The 19,294-nt window shown below is 39.4% G+C and overlaps 2 protein-coding genes across 4 annotated transcripts in view; one reads left to right on the plus strand and one right to left on the minus strand.

Moving 5' to 3' along the window:
* Positions 1–19,294, minus strand: part of ACSL5 (acyl-CoA synthetase long chain family member 5) — a 56,122-nt gene that overhangs the window by 26,281 nt on the left and 10,547 nt on the right. The window contains exon 1 of one of the 3 annotated variants that reach the window (XM_067465843.1): positions 10,739–10,865. The exons of 1 other annotated variant lie outside the window; for it this stretch is intronic. The gene's annotated coding sequence lies outside the window, so the exon portion shown is untranslated. Of the gene's footprint in view, positions 1–3,998; positions 4,172–10,738; positions 10,866–19,294 lie in introns of those variants that run through there. One more of the 3 variants, XM_067465842.1, reaches the window with a different exon arrangement.
* Positions 18,195–19,294, plus strand: part of LOC132770954 (guanylate cyclase 2G-like) — a 48,099-nt gene continuing 46,999 nt past the window's right edge. Inside the window, exon 1 of the mRNA XM_067466271.1 lies at positions 18,195–18,554. Coding sequence (XP_067322372.1) covers positions 18,195–18,554 — 360 coding nt within the window. The remainder of the gene's footprint in view (positions 18,555–19,294) is intronic.

Genomic DNA, 19,294 nt, shown 5'->3' on the forward strand with positions numbered 1-19,294 from the left:
TTGTGTTGTTGTACTGTAAGCAACCTTGGCAACTTATCGTTTGGCACAAATACAGAATGTAAATATTGAATAACAAACTCTTCCTTGTTATTATAAGGAGTGACAGTAACAAATGCTTGTAGTTAGCAAATGTTTTTAATATAATTTATTACTCTGTTCAGAAATTCCAGGTTTCACACAAACACAACACAAAGAAAAGAGCCAAAACCCTTAAGTTTAAAAAACACATGGAATTAAAATGCCTGGATAAATGAAGTACATGTTTGCTTGGCACCAACAGAGTTACCTATAAGACTCTACATTAGAGCTTACAAGGAGTATTTCATAGCCAGGGCACCAGTGACAAAGAAGCCCTTTCATCAGTTGACATGTGCTGTGTCCTCTTTTCAAGACAACTGAAGTACTATATTTTGGCACTTAAACAAAGCCCGTGACAAAGAGAGGCATTCCTTCTCATATTTGAAGCCCAAGCCATTTAGGGCTTCAAATGTAAGTGGCAGCACCTGAATCATGCCCAGAAGTGAATAGACAGCCAACCATTTAAATTGCCAAAACATTCATAAACTTGGCTATAGCAGGCAAATTTCTGGCAGTCACTTTCGGAACTATTTGAAGCTTCTGGCTAGTCCTCAGAGTCAGCCCCATGTCTACTGCAATTCACTAAATGCTGCTGGGATGTTACTAGAGAACAAGCCACCATGGTCAGAATTCTTTTCCAGAAGTTGGCAAACCAGTCACACTGGTAAAATGCACCCTCTGCAGCAGAAACTATTTGGGTCTTTAGTCATGAGACTATGTTCAGGAGTTCCCAGAACTGTACATCTAAGGATGCCAATTTCTTCAGTCCTAAAAACATCCACTTTGCAGTGGTTCTATCTATAGGATTATTAAAACATGGTTGTTTGATCTTCATCATATCCAGAAGGAATCCTCCAAGTTCTGAACAAATATCCTATACCAGACTAAGGATCTCATTACACTAGAACAGGGGTCCTCAAACTATTTAAAGAGAGGGCCAGGTCACAGTCCCTCAAAGTGTTGGAGGGCTGGATTATCATTTGAAAAAAAACCATGAATGAATTCTACAGCACTGCTGGTCACAGCTGAGCTCCAACTGGAGCGCTCAAGGGCCATGGCTTCCCAGTTCTCAGTGTCTATAGGGCACTGGGAAAGATGACCAGACCAATTAGATTTGACGCAAATGACGCACACTGCACATATCTTATTTGTAGTGCAAAAACACTTAAAAACAATACAATGAAGAATGATTTTAACAAATATAAACTTATTAGTATTTCATTGGGACGTGTGGACCTGCTTTTAGCTGATGAGATAGGATTGTTGTTGTGTACTTTCTAGTCATTTCATACCTAGGTTGACCCTGAGTGAGGGCCAGGTAAATGACCTTGGAGGGCCGTATCCGGCCCCCGGGCCATAGTTTGAGGACTCCTGCACTAGAACATGGATCCACTTTAAATCCAGTTTCTGCCTCCTGCTGGATTTTGGGGCTTGTAGTTTAGGGAGGGGCCTATAAACTGCTCAGTCAGACATTCTGAGCCTCATTAAACTATAAGCCCCAGAATTCTGCAGGAGGCAGAAACTGGATTTAAAGTGGATCCATGCTCTGGTGTGATGAGGCTGATAACACAAATAGTAATTCAATAAAGTATTAACTTAGTTAATGCCAACTCCTTTTAAAATGCACCACCTTTCACATATAAAGAGAACATCCATCCTAGACATAGCGTGCTTTACTGTTCTACAGAAAAGGTGAGCCTGAGTCATTTGTGTTCTGACCATATTGACACTTATTTCTTCTGTTCGCATAACCATGTATCCAACACAACTCTTATATTTGACTTATAGAAAGATATTTTGACTGCCACTATCAGCATGTAGTGGAACAAGAGGGCTAATATTCTTTAATAAGGTACAAGTGTACTTATTCCTAACATGGAGGCCACTTATCAGAAGTAGCACTTCTGAAAAGTACTAAGATAGTTCAAAATTTGAGTTCTCCAGTAAATTGTTTCAGGGAAACTATGTTTTTGCATGCAGAAATAGAACTGGGGAAAATGTATTGTCAAAGGTTTTCATGGCCGGAATCATTTGGTTGTTGTAAGTTTTTCGGGCTGTATGGCCATGTTACAGAAGCATTCACTCTTGACATTTCTCCTGCATCTATGGCAGGCATCCTCACAACCTCTGAGGACGCCTGCCATAGAAGCAGGTGAAATGTCAGGAGAGAATGTTTCTGGGATATGGTCATACAGCCCGAAAAACTTACAACAATGAACTTGGGGAAAGTTAATTTTCTGAACCAGAAGTCTCAGAATCACCCAACAAGTACAGCCACTGTGCTAGCTCTGGCATGTGAGGAGTCTGGAAACTATTTACCAAGAAGGTAATTTTCCAAACTGTGGAAAATACCAGGTTCATGTACATACTGCAGACCTACTTGGAAGTGCTAGAAGTGAAGTTACTTTTAAAAACCAAACCACTCTCAGAACAGGGTTTCTGGGAGTTGTAAACCAAAAAGATAACTTCTCCAATCTTTGTGCGGAAAATCCCAAGTTCAGGCCCCAGGATTTCCAAGTCAGATTAGGTAAGATTGTAGTCTGAAAGCCAATGCCATTCAACTCATGTACATCCATAACTCAAGCAGGTGGTCCCCAAGTTCCAAACAAGATAAGTTCTGTAGGTTTGTTCTTAAGTTAGTTTGTATGTAAGTCAGAACAGGTGCATTTTTAAGTGTAACTCCAGCCAAAAATATTTATGTTTTGGCTTTGGATAGCATTTGGAAGTATAACACCTCTGTGGTGTTTGTTTTGCTATCTGTGCCCCTGTTCAGAAGATTTCACCTCACTTCTACTCCTGTGAGAATTGGATTCTGAAAAATGTGGCTTGTTCTAGAAACACTCTTTTGTGATAAAGTATCTCTTCCAGGAGTTTTCCTTCCTATAGGTAGATTTTTCTCACTTCCTGTTGTCTCATCCCTGTTATTAACTATGAGTTGTTTGTATCTTGGGGACTGCCTGTAGTAGAGTAAGGTTGAGGAACCAGCATGGTCCAGTGCTTTGAGTACTGGACTACAACTCTGGTGACTATGGTTTGAATTCTCTCTCAGTAATGGAAACCAATGGGATAGCCTTGAGCAAGTCACATACTCTCAGCCTCAAAAAAATCCCATGATCATTTCACCTTAAATTAAAAATGGCTTGAGGGCACACTAGATACATGGCACAGCAATCATTCACATCAGGGACTGTTATCGTTCACAGTTAAGGAAAGCTCCAATCTATATCATTTCTTCAAACACACCGATCATTTTTGCATATCATGAACATAATAATCAGAACCTTGGCCTTTGGAACTAACTCAACTAATAAAAAGAAAAAGGGTCAAGTTGCACAACTATAGGAGAAATAGAGCAGGTTCAAGCTTCAGGCTTTTCTATACACAGAAAAACATAGATATAGCACTGGACTTGGTTCTAAAAAGCAAACTTGAAGTCTCTGTTGAACTACAATGTCCACAGAGAATATCAAAGGAATTATGGGAATTGTAGTTTTACAAGATCTTCAGCCTTCTCTGCCAAAGAGTGCTAGTACTTCAGCAAACTACAATTCTTGGGATTTCATCGCATTGAGTCACGGCAGTTGAAGTAGTGGCAAACTGCATTCATTCTACAGTGTAAGTGCACCCTTAGTCACTCTCAGGCTGACATCTAGGTTCCAGTACTAACAGCAACATGAACGTACTATTCTCCTTTGAAGAAATTGGGTTAACAAGCACGTGAGTATAGCAACAACATTACCAAGAGTAGTAATAACATCCTGGTTTTTTCCCCCAGTGGAAGCTGTTATAGTTACAGAACCTAGTATATTCTTTTACTAACAAGGCAGTTTTAATACTCAGCAGCTACGCACACAAAATGCTGTGATACAAATAATTTATAAGATTCTAACAACAATGCAGGGAAAAAAACTTCCACTTACCGAACAGATATTATAAGCCTGCAACTAACTGCAGGCACACACCCTTAAATAACAGAGACATGCAGGAAGTGCTGGGAAGCTCTCGTAACAGGAAGTGACTAATTGTTCTCAGGGATGCTGTTATAGGCTCCCTTAGAGCAAAGCCTCTTAGACGCAATCCGGCTTACTTCTGCATCAAAGTGAGTGGGGTCAGGCTGTTTGAAAGTGCAGGCAACATAACAGGAAGGGAAGTGGCAAACCACATTTCACCTACAAGTGACAGTGCATAACTTATTGTACATCTCGTCTTTGGAAAAAAATCACGATGGTACTATGTACGAATGACTTCTGTGTGTACTCCAACCATTAATTATTAATTCATTTATAAATTAACTACTGTAGTTCTAAGTATGAAAGTACTTATAACTGCAGTAGTTAACATATCCAAATTTACTCAGAAGTAAATACCACTGTTGTATTCCCAGACATGGAGAATCACAGTGAAGACATCTGCCCTTGCGCTTTGCTACTTTGTGACTGAAAACGCGTGCCCAGTGTGGAACACATCTCAGCACGCTAAAACAATGGATTTGGCTCTTAATGAGATATACCACATTATCACAGGATGTTTACGCCCTACAACACTGGAGAAATTGTACTGTTTAGCCGGTATTGCACCACCGGGAAGTAGCAGCCAATAATGAAAGGACCAAGGCAGTGACATCTCCGGCCCATCCTTTGTTTGGATATCAGCCAGCATGCCAACATCTTAAATGAAGAAATAGCTTTCTAAGATCTACAGAGATACTCGCAGGAATACCTAAGCAAGCATGAGTCCAAAAGTGGCAGGCTAAAACACCGAACCTCAAGCCATGGCCAATACCAAATGAGAGACTCTCCCCCCCCCCCCCCCCCCGGCACACAGAAGACTGGGTGACTTGGAAGGCACTGAACAGACTGTAATATGGTAACATGAGATGCAGAGCCAATCTTAAGAAATGGGACCACAAAGTGGAGTCCACAACATGTGAGCGTGCAGAACAGCAAACCACAGACCACCTATTACAATGCAGTCTTAAGTCCTGCCACATGCACAATGGAGGATCTTCTTACAGCAACCCCAAAGGCACTCCAAATGGCGAACTACTGGTCAAAGGACATTTAATATAATGCCAAGTTTGTTTAAAACTTTGTGTTTTTAAATACATTACAACTGTACCCTTGGTTCGCTTCTGATATGATAAATATAGAATCACAGTTAGTTTCACTTTTTCACACTGATGTGGCTATCAGATGGACAACTCAACATTTTATTTCTACAGTGTAAGTGCACCTTTAGTCACTCTCAGGCTGACAAACTGGAAGGCACTTCAAATTTGGTGTAAGTCCAAACAAACTATAGTTAATGTGTTGTCAAAGGCTTTCATGGCTGGAATTGCTGGGTTACTGTGAGTTTTCCAGGTAGTGTGGCCATGTTCCAGAAGTATTCTCTCCTTGCTTCTGGAACATGGAAAACTCACAGCAACCCAAACTATAGTTAATTTGTAACTGTGGTTTAGCAAGTCATCTCAGCACCACAATATTGGTGCTCAGACACAATGATAAATCACACAAGATAAAAAATTAATGCAAACATTTCTTATCTCTTCTTTCAGTCCCACTTGAAAGAATGGGGAGGACACAATCTACAGATATGAACATATGATACTAAACCATAATCTGCTATGTGTAAATGGAGGATTGAATGCCATTGATAGACTTTCTAGAGGAGACCTATTGAATGAACGAGATTTTTCTAAGCGCTGATTTATCATTCTCCCTTTGTTTCAATGCTATACTTTAGCTGGAACAACTTATAGGATTCCACAGCTGCCAGCATTTTGCATGTGAAAACTCAACTTCTAACTCTTTTCATGATAAAAGCAAGATCCTTTATGAAGGCTACCTTGTTGTTGTTGTTCATTCGTTCAGTCGTTTCCGACTCTTCGTGACCTCATGGACTAGACCACGCCAGAGCTCCCTGTCACCACCCTCAGCTTCTTCAAGGTCAATCCAGTCACTTCAAGAATGCCATCCATCCATCTTGCCCTTGGTTGGACACTCTTCCTTTTTCCTTCCATTTTCCCCAGCATAATTGTCTTCTCTAAGCTTTCCTTTCTTCTCATGATGTGGCCAAAATACTTCATCTATGCCTCTACTATCCTTCCCTCCAATGAGCAGTCAGGCTTTATTTCCTGAAGTATGGACTGGTTAGATCTTCTTGCAGTCCAAGGCACTCTCAGAACTTTCCTCCAACACCACAGCTCAAAAGCATCTTCGCTCAGCCTTCCCTATGGTCCAGCTCTCACATCCGTAGGTTACTATGGGAAATACCATTGCTTTAATTATGTGGATCTTCATTGTCAGTGTGATGTCTCTACTCTTCACTATTTTATCAAGATTGGACATTGCTCTCCTCCCAAGAAGTAAGCATCTTCTGATTTCCTGGCTGTAGTCTGCATCTGCAGTAACCTTTGCACCTAAAAATACAAATTCTGTCACTGCCTCCACGTTTTCTCCCTCTATTTGCCAGTTATTATCAATCATTCTTGTTGCCAGAATCTTGGGTTTTTTTATGTTTAGCTGCAACCCAGCTTTTGTGCTTTCTTCTTTCATCTTGATTAGAAGGCTCCTCAGCTCCTCCTTGCTTTTGGCCATCAAAGTGGTATCATCTGCATATCTAAGGTTGTTAATGTTTCTTCCAGCAATTTTAACCCCAGCCTTGCATTCGTCAAGCCCTGCACATCGCATGATCTGTTCTGCATACAAGTTGAATAGGTTGGGTGAGAGTATACAACCCTGCCATACACCTTTCCCAATCTTGAACCAGTCTGTTGTTCCATGGTGAGTTCTTACTGCTGCCACCTAAAGAAGTCTAATTTCATTTCACAGATGTAAATCAGGATACTTGTGATTAAGCATCACAGTGTGGTCAAGATGGCAAAGGTGATTAATGAGAAAGAAAATACAAAGGCCCCTTCCACATCAGCTGAATAAAATCCGACACTATCTGTTTTGAACTATATATGGCAGTGTGGCTATATGGCAGTGTGGACTCAGATAGCCCAGTTCAAAACAACTATTGTGCATTATTCTGCCTTAATGTTCTCTAGGTTATAAGGCTGTGTGGAAGGGCCCTAGGAGACTGCAAAGTTTTGCTTTTGTCTGAGTTTACCAAGGTTCTCTCCTCTTCAGATGAACTGAGTTAAGGGAGTGCAAACTACTATTGCAATTTGACCTCTGTTTGTAGGAAATGAAATAAACCAAGGTCAAAGAGGGAAAATGGGAGGAGGGAGATAAACTAGATTGTGTTCAAAGCAGCTGAAAAAGTAGCATGGGAGGACCATCCCTACCAAATTGTGGCATTTGGGGTTCGAGCCTAAACCTTTCAGTTGCTATGCAATGTATATTTCCACTGAACCTTGTCTTCCAAGTTGCGAAATCTTTTCCTAGCTGCGTGTCTGTGACTTTAACATAATATTTCCTATCCATTTCCCACCGTGCCTCAAAATGGCTACTAAACGTTTGCCAATCAGTCTGCTGGTTGCAAAAGTTGCAAATGTTGTTGATAGCTCTCATACTACATTGGTCTTGAGTAGTAATTCCTAATTATATGAAAGTAATTGATGTTTCTTAATATCGGGGTTGGGGCACCTTATTCTAAAACATGGGCTGAAATTGACTTTATAAACAGCAAACCTCACACCTGGGGTTACTCTTTATTCAGCATGAAGGCAGTGATAAGGAAAGCTTCACCTGTTGGTTTTATTCTGTAAGACCTCTGTTCTACATTAACTCTCAAAGGCACAGTTTCTGATAAAGAATTATACACTAGTAGTAAACATGCCCATGGTAGATGAGCTGAAGACACTTAATGCAAAAACGCATGTAGTACATTACTTCTGACGAGGGCACATAAATAAATAAGTCTAAAAACACGTGCTCATCATTCTAATCATGCATTTATTTAATTTTAACTTTTTTACACTACGCAGTGAAACCCAGTGCAAATCATTTTTAAACACATTTTTAACAAACAAAATATTTTCAGTAATAATGAAATGAAACTAATAATAACAATGGCCAGAAAAGGTAGATTAGAGTAAAGGTTTTCCCCTGACATTAAGTCCAGTCATGTCCAACTCAAGATGCTCATCTCCATTTCTAAGACAAAGAGCCAGCCTTGTCCATAGATACCTCTAAGGTCATGTGGCCTGCATGACTGCATGCAGCGCCGTTACCTTTCTGCTGGAGTCGTACCTATTGATCTACTCACATTTGCATGTTTTCAAACTGCTTGGTTGGCAGAAGCTGGGGCTAACAGCAGGAGCTCCCCAGATTTGAACCTGCGACCTTTCAATCAGCAAGTTCAGCAGTTTAACCCACTGTGCCACCGTAGGCCCCGGCCAGAAAAGAAACAATGATAATGAACATTCTCTTTTATTGAACTTCATATATATAATCATGCCACTAAAAATAAACGGTAACCCTGCCTTTGCACTTTCTTCCTTGCATTTCTTCAATAGGTGTTCCAAGGCTTTGCTATTTTCAACTAGTACTATGGTGTCATCTGCATACTTTCATGTTCCTTCCTTCAATGTTCACATTTCCTTTCCTCCAAATCTAACCCATCTTTCCATATTGTATGTTTATTTCCTATACAAATGTGATTGGGTAATCAAATGCAGCCTTTCCTGGCCTCTATGCCAACAGCAGACTGTTTTGTTTCTCCATATTCAAACTTGGCAATGACCTCTTGTCCTGAGAATAAGCAATGCATCACCACAATAAAAAATGTTGTGATACACCCATGTCTTTAAGAACAATCCAAAGTTTTTATTTGGATAGTAGAACACCAACAAATACTAAGTACATTTCAGAGGGAGGAACTGGCAAAATAACCTTTGAGTACTCCCTGTCTAAGTAAACTCTGTGAAATTCATGGGGTCACCATAAGTTGACAAATGACTTGTATACACAAATAAATACGCGGAAATAAAGGAAAAGGGAGAAAGGGGGAAATAAATATAGAACCTTTTAAGGCTAGTTGATTGATATACACAAATACCATGATAAAATATGAGTTAAATTTTTCAGTCATTGCATCTGAAGAAGTAGCTTGATATTCACAAATGTCCGCACTAAAATATAAATACTTTAAAAGCAGTTATTGTATTCCAATTTTTCTTCCCCTTTGTTTTTTCTCCTGATGCAACACAGGCTAGCAGGGGTATTTGTTTAAGGATGGACATGTTTTTTTTTAAAAAAAAATGCAGCTCCTACCACCATTTCACCTGCTAGCTCCTCCTTTCTCTTCTGCCTTCCAAAAAAAAAAATGGGGGGGGGGGGGGAGAGAGACGAGATCACTTGGCTTCAAAGGAGCCCCTGGTGGCTCAGGGAGTTAAAGTCTTGTGCCAGCAGAACTGCTGCCCGAAAGGGCAGCAGTTCAAATCCGGGGAGTGGGTGAGCTCCTGCCTGTCAGCTCCAGCTTCTCATCCTTGCCCATTCTCTAACACCAGAAGTGACTTGCAGTTTCTCAAGTCGCACCTGACATAAAAAAAAATGGCTCCAAGCAGGTTATGATCATCTGTGGCTCAAATCACTCCTGAACTGTCCTCCCTTTTGGGGTACTTTTATGGGAGAAGGGGGAGTTAGGAGCCACTCTTATACTCCCTTATATTTTGCACCCAGGAGATGTGCCCCCCGCACCTCTTTTGGCCCACCATTTCTATCAGGTTACTACTAAAACATATAAAATCAGAGTTGCAAGAGACCACAAGGGTTGTCCGATCGAAGCCTATGCCATGCAGGAAATACTGTATATGATCACAGTACCCCTAACAGATGGCCTTCTAGCCTCAGTTATAATCCTCCAGAGAAGGGGACCCTGTCATGTATGACACCTTTGCTTCTGAAATCCACTGGGACCCCTTTGCATAGTTTACTGTCAGAAAATTATGGCTTTTAGATTGCTTTTTCATTTAAGAACACAAGGATTTTCAGCATAAGGCAACTCCCTGAGTCGTTCAAAGAGACTCACCCGACTGGCCTCACATTCACCTATGCCCTAGTAGTGCCTGTTGTAGTTTTCTGTCAAAATCCGACATGCCATATAATAGTGGAACTCTTTTAGCATTATTTTTAAATTTCTCACTGTTTTACATTTTTAAGTTTTTCTAAAAAAAATTATATTGTATACTACTTTAAGATCTTGTGATATAAGGTAAGATCTATCTATATCTATTTATCTCTATATATAGCGTGTATGTGTTTGGCTGTTTAATAACTTGGAACATGGCAATCCAGAGTAAATATATAGGTGCTAGAGTAAAGGGAACACATTCATTTTGCCTGTAAAAGTAGATAGAAGTCATAATTCATTGAATTAATAATCCCACATGGGTCTACCACTCTAGCCTCTCACAACAAGGAAAGACACGTATACATGCCTTATGGTACAGTAAACATCAGTAGGTTTAATCTTAGTCGCAAGTGAATATACAAAGATCATGTTATATAGAAATTAAAAATCAGATTGGCATTGTCTAGAGTTTTTTCTTTTAAAGATCCATGGGTTCATCAACTATTTGGTTCTCATTCTCCCCATTAGTTCAGTACTAAGAATAATTTTTCAATCCTTTTGTTTCTCATGGTTTTTAAATAGCAATAATAATTATTTTAGCATTATTACATTTTGTTCATGAGATAATTGCAAGGCTTACCTTGTGTCCTGTTACACAAACACAAAAGTATACAGAGCTTATCCCACCTAGTCCCTCAATGAGGTTTAAAACCTGTTAATTTCACAAGCAATTTTTGCGTCTGAGCCGAGGCTGGTTGCTCTCTGCCTTCAAGATGCTTGAATGAAATGACAACAGCCTTTGAACCTGCCCATGATACGTTCAAAGATAGGACTTTACCCTATCATATAGCCAAAGTAATTTGAGCTGGTGTGAAATACCAGAAAGATAAATAGCTAGTGCTTACGCAATAGTTTTATGAACTCAAGAGTATAGCTTAAGTTGCAGAACCAGCATGTGCTTTCAAAAAGGCAGCAAGTCTTAAAATTAGCCCAACATATCGACAGAACTTCAGTGGCTTACTCTTCCTTTTATTACTTGGTTGAATTTTGTATTTTTAAGTTATTAGAAAGTGAGGAAAGATATGGAGAAAAGGATTATCCAGAAAGATGTAGCAAATGTTTTAATGTTTTGCAATATGCATATAAGCTTAGGCATTCCAAGTTAAAGAGGATTGTCAAGGAGACATTTGCATTTATGTGTGAGATAGACAATGAGGAATCCATGAGTCAGCTTCCACAGGTTTGAGAATGCCTTATACTGCAATCTGACACATATACTCAGGCATATGTCTCTTACTATAAATAGGACTTTCTCCCAGCCTATGTACATGGAATTGCCACTTTTAAGATAGAATACAATTGAATTTGTATGGATGTATGTGCAGAACAATTGAGAAGCCATTTATTTCTTGGGTAACTGGGGTGATTTTGGGAACAGGATGCTGTGTTAGAAACGCTCAAATGCATCCTCAATCCGTGGACTCCTGTCATTCACCTTGCCACCTTTCCCCTTTTAATCTCTTCTTGGATTGAGTACTTGGGGTTCAAGGTGGTCCCTACATGGATCGGTTGATGTGTTTTATAAAACACATCAGCAAGCATAACAAAAGCAGCAGGCATAACAAAAGTACGTTTGAAAACGTAATATTAAGTAGCCAGACAATGTTGTAAAGTAATAACATATAGAAACTTCTTATGACATGTTTAGATAACATATTATCCCTTGAGCTATTTAATCATTCACGGCTCACAGAGACATAATAGCCATGTATAAATGTGAGAGGGAAAGTCAGGAAGGAGCAAGCTTGTTCAGGAGATTCCACCTGAATATTAGGAAGAACTTCCTGACTATGAGAGCTGTTCAGCAGTGGAACTCTCTGCCCTGGAGTGTGGTGGAGGCTCTTTCTTTGGAGCCTTTTAAGCAGAGGCTGGATGGTAATCTGTTGAGGGGTGCTTTGAATGTGATTTTCCTGCTTTTTGGTAGGGGGCTGGACTGGATGGCCCACGAGGTCTCTTCCAACTCTATGATTCTCCAAAACCCAAGTCGACTCTTCACCCTGGCTCACTGTCTTCTACTGTATCTTTATTACAGCTTTCCCCTATCTTTAACCAACTCCAGTCTTATGACCTTTCTTCCTCATAAGCCCCTTGCCTCACAACTTTCCATGAGCTGTAAGTGGCTGACACCAAACAGCACTGGATAAATGCAAATACTTGTTTTATGCATTGACTTGTAGCCATGGTGCAAAGGGTAGATATTTGTTTGCTTATCTCCAGTTAAGAGAAAAGCATTTTACATCTTAGCAGAGATGAACATAGATTTAGCCTTAAAATGGCTTCCCTTTTTAAAGGGGTTTAAGGGGTGTACAATTTTTGCACTTGTGATACTATAAAGCTTTGAAAGAAGGCATGGCTAATTGAAACACTGGTAGGTGTAATCAACAACACACCAATATTGTCGCTACCCTGACCCCGTCAGGTTTTTATTAGAGCGTGAACAGGTAAAACCAGTCTGTCCAGGCCATGGTTTATCAGTTTAATCCCTTGATAAAAGGCTGAAAACGGATAGTGAGTGTACACAGTTATACTAACATTACTGGTTTGTTCTAAGCAAGTCACCCATATCCTTATTCCCAACAGACTCACTCTCCACCCTCTTTTGTTTCACCTAACACTAACAGTACACTACCACAGGTATGTCAAGAGTCACACTGATATAGCAAGTTAGAATCTACTAATTCAGCCGATTATGCTACTACTACAGATATATACTACATACAAAGAACTACACCAAAATTACTTCAGTAATCAGCAAAATTGTCCTCAGTAGTGGGCCAATTTGATCCTAAATGACAAGTTGACTTATTGGTACCATGCTTAATAGTTTTCCAGCTGTAACTAATATGTGGCTCATTTTTCTTCTGGTTTGTAATGACAATAGGGCCCTTAACTTAAAATTTAGATATCCTCTGATTTGTTGGATCACAGATCCCATCATGCCCAAACTGGCTGATATATGATGGGAACTGCCCAGTAGCAGGTGATGTCTCCATGTCAATAAAGTGAGGATTCTACTCCAGACTTTAACTCCAGCATTGAAAGAGTTCTTCAAAATATGGAACCAGTTTTCAGAAAAGGTCCAACATCTTAACTAATCTAAAACCTGTAGTGGATGCATTGTTCCACTGACATGGGAGCTACCGAGAACCACAGCTGAAGACCAAGAATTCATCTTCATGACATTTTCATTATAGTATGTCAGTGGTGATTCTGCATATGAGTTCAGCCAATATATAAGGCAACTCTGATGATAATACCCATCCTGTCTCCAAACCATTTCATAGCCCTTGGGACCTATGGTGATGTGCACTAGGTTAGTTTGGTCATTATGTGGAAAACATGCTGAACAGACACCATATAATTTGTTTCTTGCTATAATCACATTGTTATGTTCCAGTTCCCACACTAACGTCTTCAAGACATGAAGCACCCCGGGTCATTTCAAGCTATTATCTCGCCTTATATGAAGATGTAGCCCCCAACACTGATCAAAGCTACAGGGAATTCTTATTATCAAGTTGATTTCAAGCCATGTGAAAGGAGGGAAATAAACCTTGAACCAATTCATATAAATAGATATCATCTGGTTCCACATTTATTTTAAAACAGACAACAGAATGGCATAGTGTTGACTTTCAACTCTTGTGGGAATTAAGATCATAGGACCCTTGCGAAAGTGGGAAAAATAGTACTTAACTGTACTTAACATGTAGAAGACATACTGGTACTGAAAGGATAGTTGGGTCTGGCCACACCTATGTTTTTTGCACACTTGGACAGAGGGGGAAACAGGAGGGGACAAGGAAGAGGGAAGATGTGTGGTTTGTGAGTCTCCAGAATCCGGGGGGGGGGGGGGGGTTGAGATAGGTAGAGTGAAGAGGAAGAGAGAGCCAGAGTGAGTGGGAGGGTATTTAATGCTCCCCATCAAATGTGTCAATGCCTAAACTGACTCACAACAGGGCTAGCCCTGGGATAGCACAACATCAAGAAACTCCTGCAGTTTTGCTTGGATTTCTTCTTTGAAGAAAGAATATGTGAGCAAAAGAGTCAAATTTTGTCTTAGAAACTTGAAATATAGAAGAGTCTGCATGGACACCAGAGTGATGTTGAAACTTTTGCCTTAGGAGACTTGAACTTTGGGTCTATTTAGGAATTTTTAAAAACTAGAGTTCAAAGGCAAGTATATATAACATGTAATATTCTAACGCACAGAATTTAAAGAGTAATGGGAGTTTTGGGTTTTTTTGTGTGTGTCAGGAGTGACTCCTGGTGTGAGAGAATTGGCCGTCTGCAAGGACGTTGCCCAGGGGACTCCTGGATGATTTTGATGTTTTCCTGTTTCCCCCTCTGTCCATCCTTGTGGGAGGCTTCTCTCATGTCCCGTATTAGGAACTGGAGCTGATAGAGGGAGCTCATCCGCCTCTCCCTGGATTCGAACCTGTGACCTGTCAGTCTTCAGTCCTGCTGGCACAGGGGTTTAACCCACTGCGCCACCAATACTATTGTGCATATCCACACACAGAAGAAGCCAAAGTCACTAACCGATATCCCTGCAGAATGCTTCATTGCATCACCACTCATATCTGGTATGCTGCCTTATCCTCTATTCCATGAGCACTTGTAAAATTCCTTTGTTTTTTGCTCAAGTAATATCCTTAACCTATCCATAAGTCACTGTTTTAAAGTATACTACACAAAGGAAGTAAGGATAACAAACTACCCATGTTCCTTGGGCAGAGGGTCTTCAGAGAACACATATAAATTCCTTTGGAATAAAAGGTGTAAGTTCTGCATAGGGAAGAAAAACATTTTATCAAGCAAGCAGAGTATATAAAATGGGATGCTATAGCCAAGCTCTGAGTGTATATCACAAGGCTGGGCAACCATAGCAAGTTCAGGCGCTACATCTTCTCAGAGACTCTGGGGCTCCAAAAATGCCACCCATACATTTAAAAACAATGTACTGTGAATCTATTTCTGATTTTAAAGAACAGTTCCTTTAGTATATTAAACAGTTCATGACGCCCACCCCCCACCCCACAACATAATGCAAAGGTAAATTGCTGCTGGAGTTTTTAGGAAAGTAAAGAAAAAGATGTGTGTATATGGGTACTGACTGGTCATTCCAGTCATGCTTCTATGGATTGAACTGTTGTTTAATAAAGAAAATGCAGTATTCCAGCTCCCTTCAACTGTTTTATATCCATGGCACTTGAAAGCATTCATTAGCCTTCCTGAAACAAATAGGTCAAAATCTATGAACAACCAGGAGCATCCTGCGTGTTGCTAGTGTAGTCATGAGGTTGGGTTCCTTGTTAGATTGCATGGAATGGTGTGTGAGACAGTTCCTATGTATGTGGGGTGTCATTATTTTCAGCACACATTTCCCTTCCCTGTCTACTATTTAAGACAAGGAAGGGTGCTCCCTGTTGTTTGAATGAAGTGGTGTTGCTGTTTTGACTTAAGTTCAAAATGTGTACCCGACTGTCCCTACATTTTTAATGTTTTATATAAATTGTATATTTCATATATATATATATATATATATATATATATATATATATATATAATTTACCGCATTTTACCTGACTCTATCTCACCCCAAAGGAGACTCAGAGTGGCTTCCAGTTTGGCAATTTAATGCCACAAACATATATAGACCCAAAATTGCTTTCATGTCTGAACCCCTAAGTTGACTTCTGGTTTACATGAAGAAGGCTACAAATATGGCAAAATTACTCCACATGTCCTGGGTGAAGGTAATTTTGGACCAGAATATTCTGTTGTTAAAACATTAGTGTACATATGCAGTGTCTTCTTAGTGTATCAGTTATAGTACCAGCTTCTATGGTTTTAATCTTCATGTCTAATGGTTTTTATCTTATGTTTAATCATTTTATTGATTTTAATGGTTAGCTATATGTTTTGTTTAGATCTATGATTTGGTTTATATGTATGTGAGGCATTGGATTTTGCCATTATTTGTTGTAAACCACTTTGAGTCCCCCCTGGGGTGAGAAAGTGGTATATAAATATAGTAAATAAAATCAATCAATCAATCAATCAATCTCCATTCATGATCCACTAGCATGGTAAAACATATTTCATCCCTATAGACCTCACTCAGCATAATAACAAAAAAGAAATATTCAGTAGCTGTTATTTCAACTTATAAAGACATTTTATTTAACTTAACATTTTTCTAAAATAGTTCTGAGAGTGCCTTGGACTGCGAGAAGATCCAACCAGTCCATCCTCCAGGAAATAAAGCCCGGCTGCTCACTGGAAGGAAGGATACTAGAGACAAAGTTGAAGTACTTTGGCCACATCATGAGGAGACAGCAAAGCCTAGAAAAGACAATTATGCTGGAGAAAGTGGAAGGCAAAAGGAAGAGGGGCCGACCAAGGGCAAGATGGATGGATGGCATCCTTGAAGTGACTGGACTGACCTTGAAGGAGCTGGGGGTGGTGACGGCCGACAGGGAGCTCTGACGTGGGCTGGTCCATGAGGTCACAAAGAGTCGGAGACGACTGAACGAATGAACAACAACAACAAAATAAACTTCAATTTCTATTGTCATTCATATCTATAACACAATGTAGCAAAATTTGGGGGGGGGGGAATCTGTTCCTGGGTTGAAAATATTTCTTGTTTCATTGTGTGGTCCTTACTTTGAAAGTAGTTGTTATTTTCCATAGACTTTGTTTGTGTGGCTGCTACAAAATATGTCGAATTGGTTGAGACTCTAAGATATTAATTGAAACACAATAGCAAAATATTCTGCAGGATGTCCTGCAAAAAAACACTTTTGCATTTTAATAAAGCTTTTCCATGTTGTTATGACAGAACCAATTTGGAAATGACATTCATAATCCAGGAATAAAAATCTTGTTACATAGTGTCATTCAACGATGCAAATCATGTGGTCCCCAGATATTTTGTTGAACTACAGCTTCCTGCAGCCCAGGCCAGCACAGTCAATTGTGAAGAATGCTGAGTGATGCATTTAAATATATCTGGAAAGTGACATGGCTCTCTATAAAACTTTATAAAAACTACCTTTCCTTTGATTTCAATTAAGGTCCATAAATTTTACTACATTCTATGAAATGGAAAAACCTTTTTGACATTATTTTGATGTGTTTGGATATTATGCAAACTGATCATACCATGTAACAAACCATGGAATCAATTTCAAACATAAATGTACAATAAATGGTATAACAGAACCATATCACTTATTTAATAGCTCTTACTGTGATAATTCTATAAAACACTTAATATCCAGTATGTCTTAGGGCCTTATCAAACTAGAGGAAAAAATCCACTTAAAATCCAGTTTCTGCCTCTTGCAGAATTCTGGGGTTTGTATTTTAGGGATGAGCCTTTAACAGTCTCACTAAACTACAAATCCCAAAATTCTGAAGGAGGCAGAAACCGGATTTTAAGTGGATTTTTTCTGTGTGGGGGTAAAAATTTCCTACCCATGGATAAGTCATTGCAAGAGAACATGCCAATGTTTATAGAACTCAATTCTTCTTTAAATCGCAAGGGAAATTATTATTTGCACACTAATAATTGCTTTCTTCCAGAATGTACATGTTGAAACAACAGGATGGTAGAAATGGTATCTGACACCTTGCTAGATCCTGACATTTTGTAAACAAAACACTTCAAACTGTTTTATGGTTCTGTGAGGTGGGGGAAGTGTTTTTTTTTTAAAAAAAATTCTCATTATACATATACGACAAGTTCAGGAAAAGGTTAGGAAAAGAAAAACAGCAACAGCAAACTTAATTTTCACCAAATATCAAGCTGACTTTAAAAATATATTCAAGGCTGAGGATGCTTCTGTAAAGCAAGCTACCATGGTGATAAAGGATTCTCTTAATTAGTACAGTTTGATGTATGTCATGACATGAACAAAGGTGTTAATATGCTCATTTAAAACAGAAGTATATAACACAGAAATGTACAACAGAAAGTTTGCTGCTCAATAGGCAGCTTAATATTTCTTCCAATGATGCAGCGATCCATGAGCAAATGCCTACAGAACCTCTTCCTCATTCACTATGCTCCAGCCATGTTGTTTGCTATTGCAGCAAATGATTCGACTAACGCAGTCAATGGTCAAGAAAGGTCCAAAGTCATAGTGGCCTTTCAGGCCCCTTGGAACATTTCCCACCCTCTGAGTGCCCAAAGGTTGATTCCCGTTTTCCAGATTGCAGTGGATAAAGTCAATGCAGACCCATCCTACCTGCAGGACTACAGCTTGGAGTTTGTATATGCTGACTGTGACTGTGAAGCTAAGACATCCCTTGATGCATTCATCACACAGTTTCAAAAGGACCACATCTCTGCCTTGTTTGGACCAGTTTGCTCAGAAGCTGCAGAGGTAGGGTATGAGTTGTTCTGAACTTTTTCCAGTGGCTTTTATTATGCATTAATTTATTTGAATTTTGCAAGTTACAGTGTTGGCTTTGTAATATTATTTACACAAGTGAGGCCTGCAGCAAAATGTCACAATGTGTAGAATGTCCTTGTTCTGGACTTCTACCAGCCAGTTGAATTCTTCATCAGAAGTACTCTCCACACATCTTTCCTCCCTTTAACAAATATTCAGCAATTAACATCTCCTTGGGCTTTTTCGCCTCTATCTTGTCTCATGCTTTCACTAGAAGAAGTTTCTCCCAACTTGGTGATATGTCCTTCTTATGTATGTTGGGGCCATTTTTAGCTGAGGAATATTGGCTTTGAGCAAAAACATTGCTTCTCAATGCTGAATGAAGACAAAGCACAGTAATAATTTCAACCCAATTTACATTATGTGAGATGCCTCAAGAGAAATCTAAAGTACTAGGTTTTCTACATTCAAAGGCCTGTAGCAAAATATTGCATTTGCAGACCATTCTAATTAATATCTAGAAATAGATACAGCTCTCTTGGAAATTACTAGTGACTCAGTTTAACAAAACAAACACAAAGCATGAAAGTTTAGAACATACCACATACATATCCTAATTACTTTGATAGATCTCCCCAACACCATGCCACATTGATCCTTTAAACTCAGATCCCAGTAATTCGGATGTCATCAACATTGTGGCAATGGTTTGCAAGGGCTGAGACACACAG

The sequence above is a fragment of the Anolis sagrei genome, chromosome 3, assembly GCF_037176765.1.
Source record: "Anolis sagrei isolate rAnoSag1 chromosome 3, rAnoSag1.mat, whole genome shotgun sequence".
In the NCBI taxonomy this organism is placed as follows: domain Eukaryota; kingdom Metazoa; phylum Chordata; class Lepidosauria; order Squamata; family Dactyloidae; genus Anolis; species Anolis sagrei.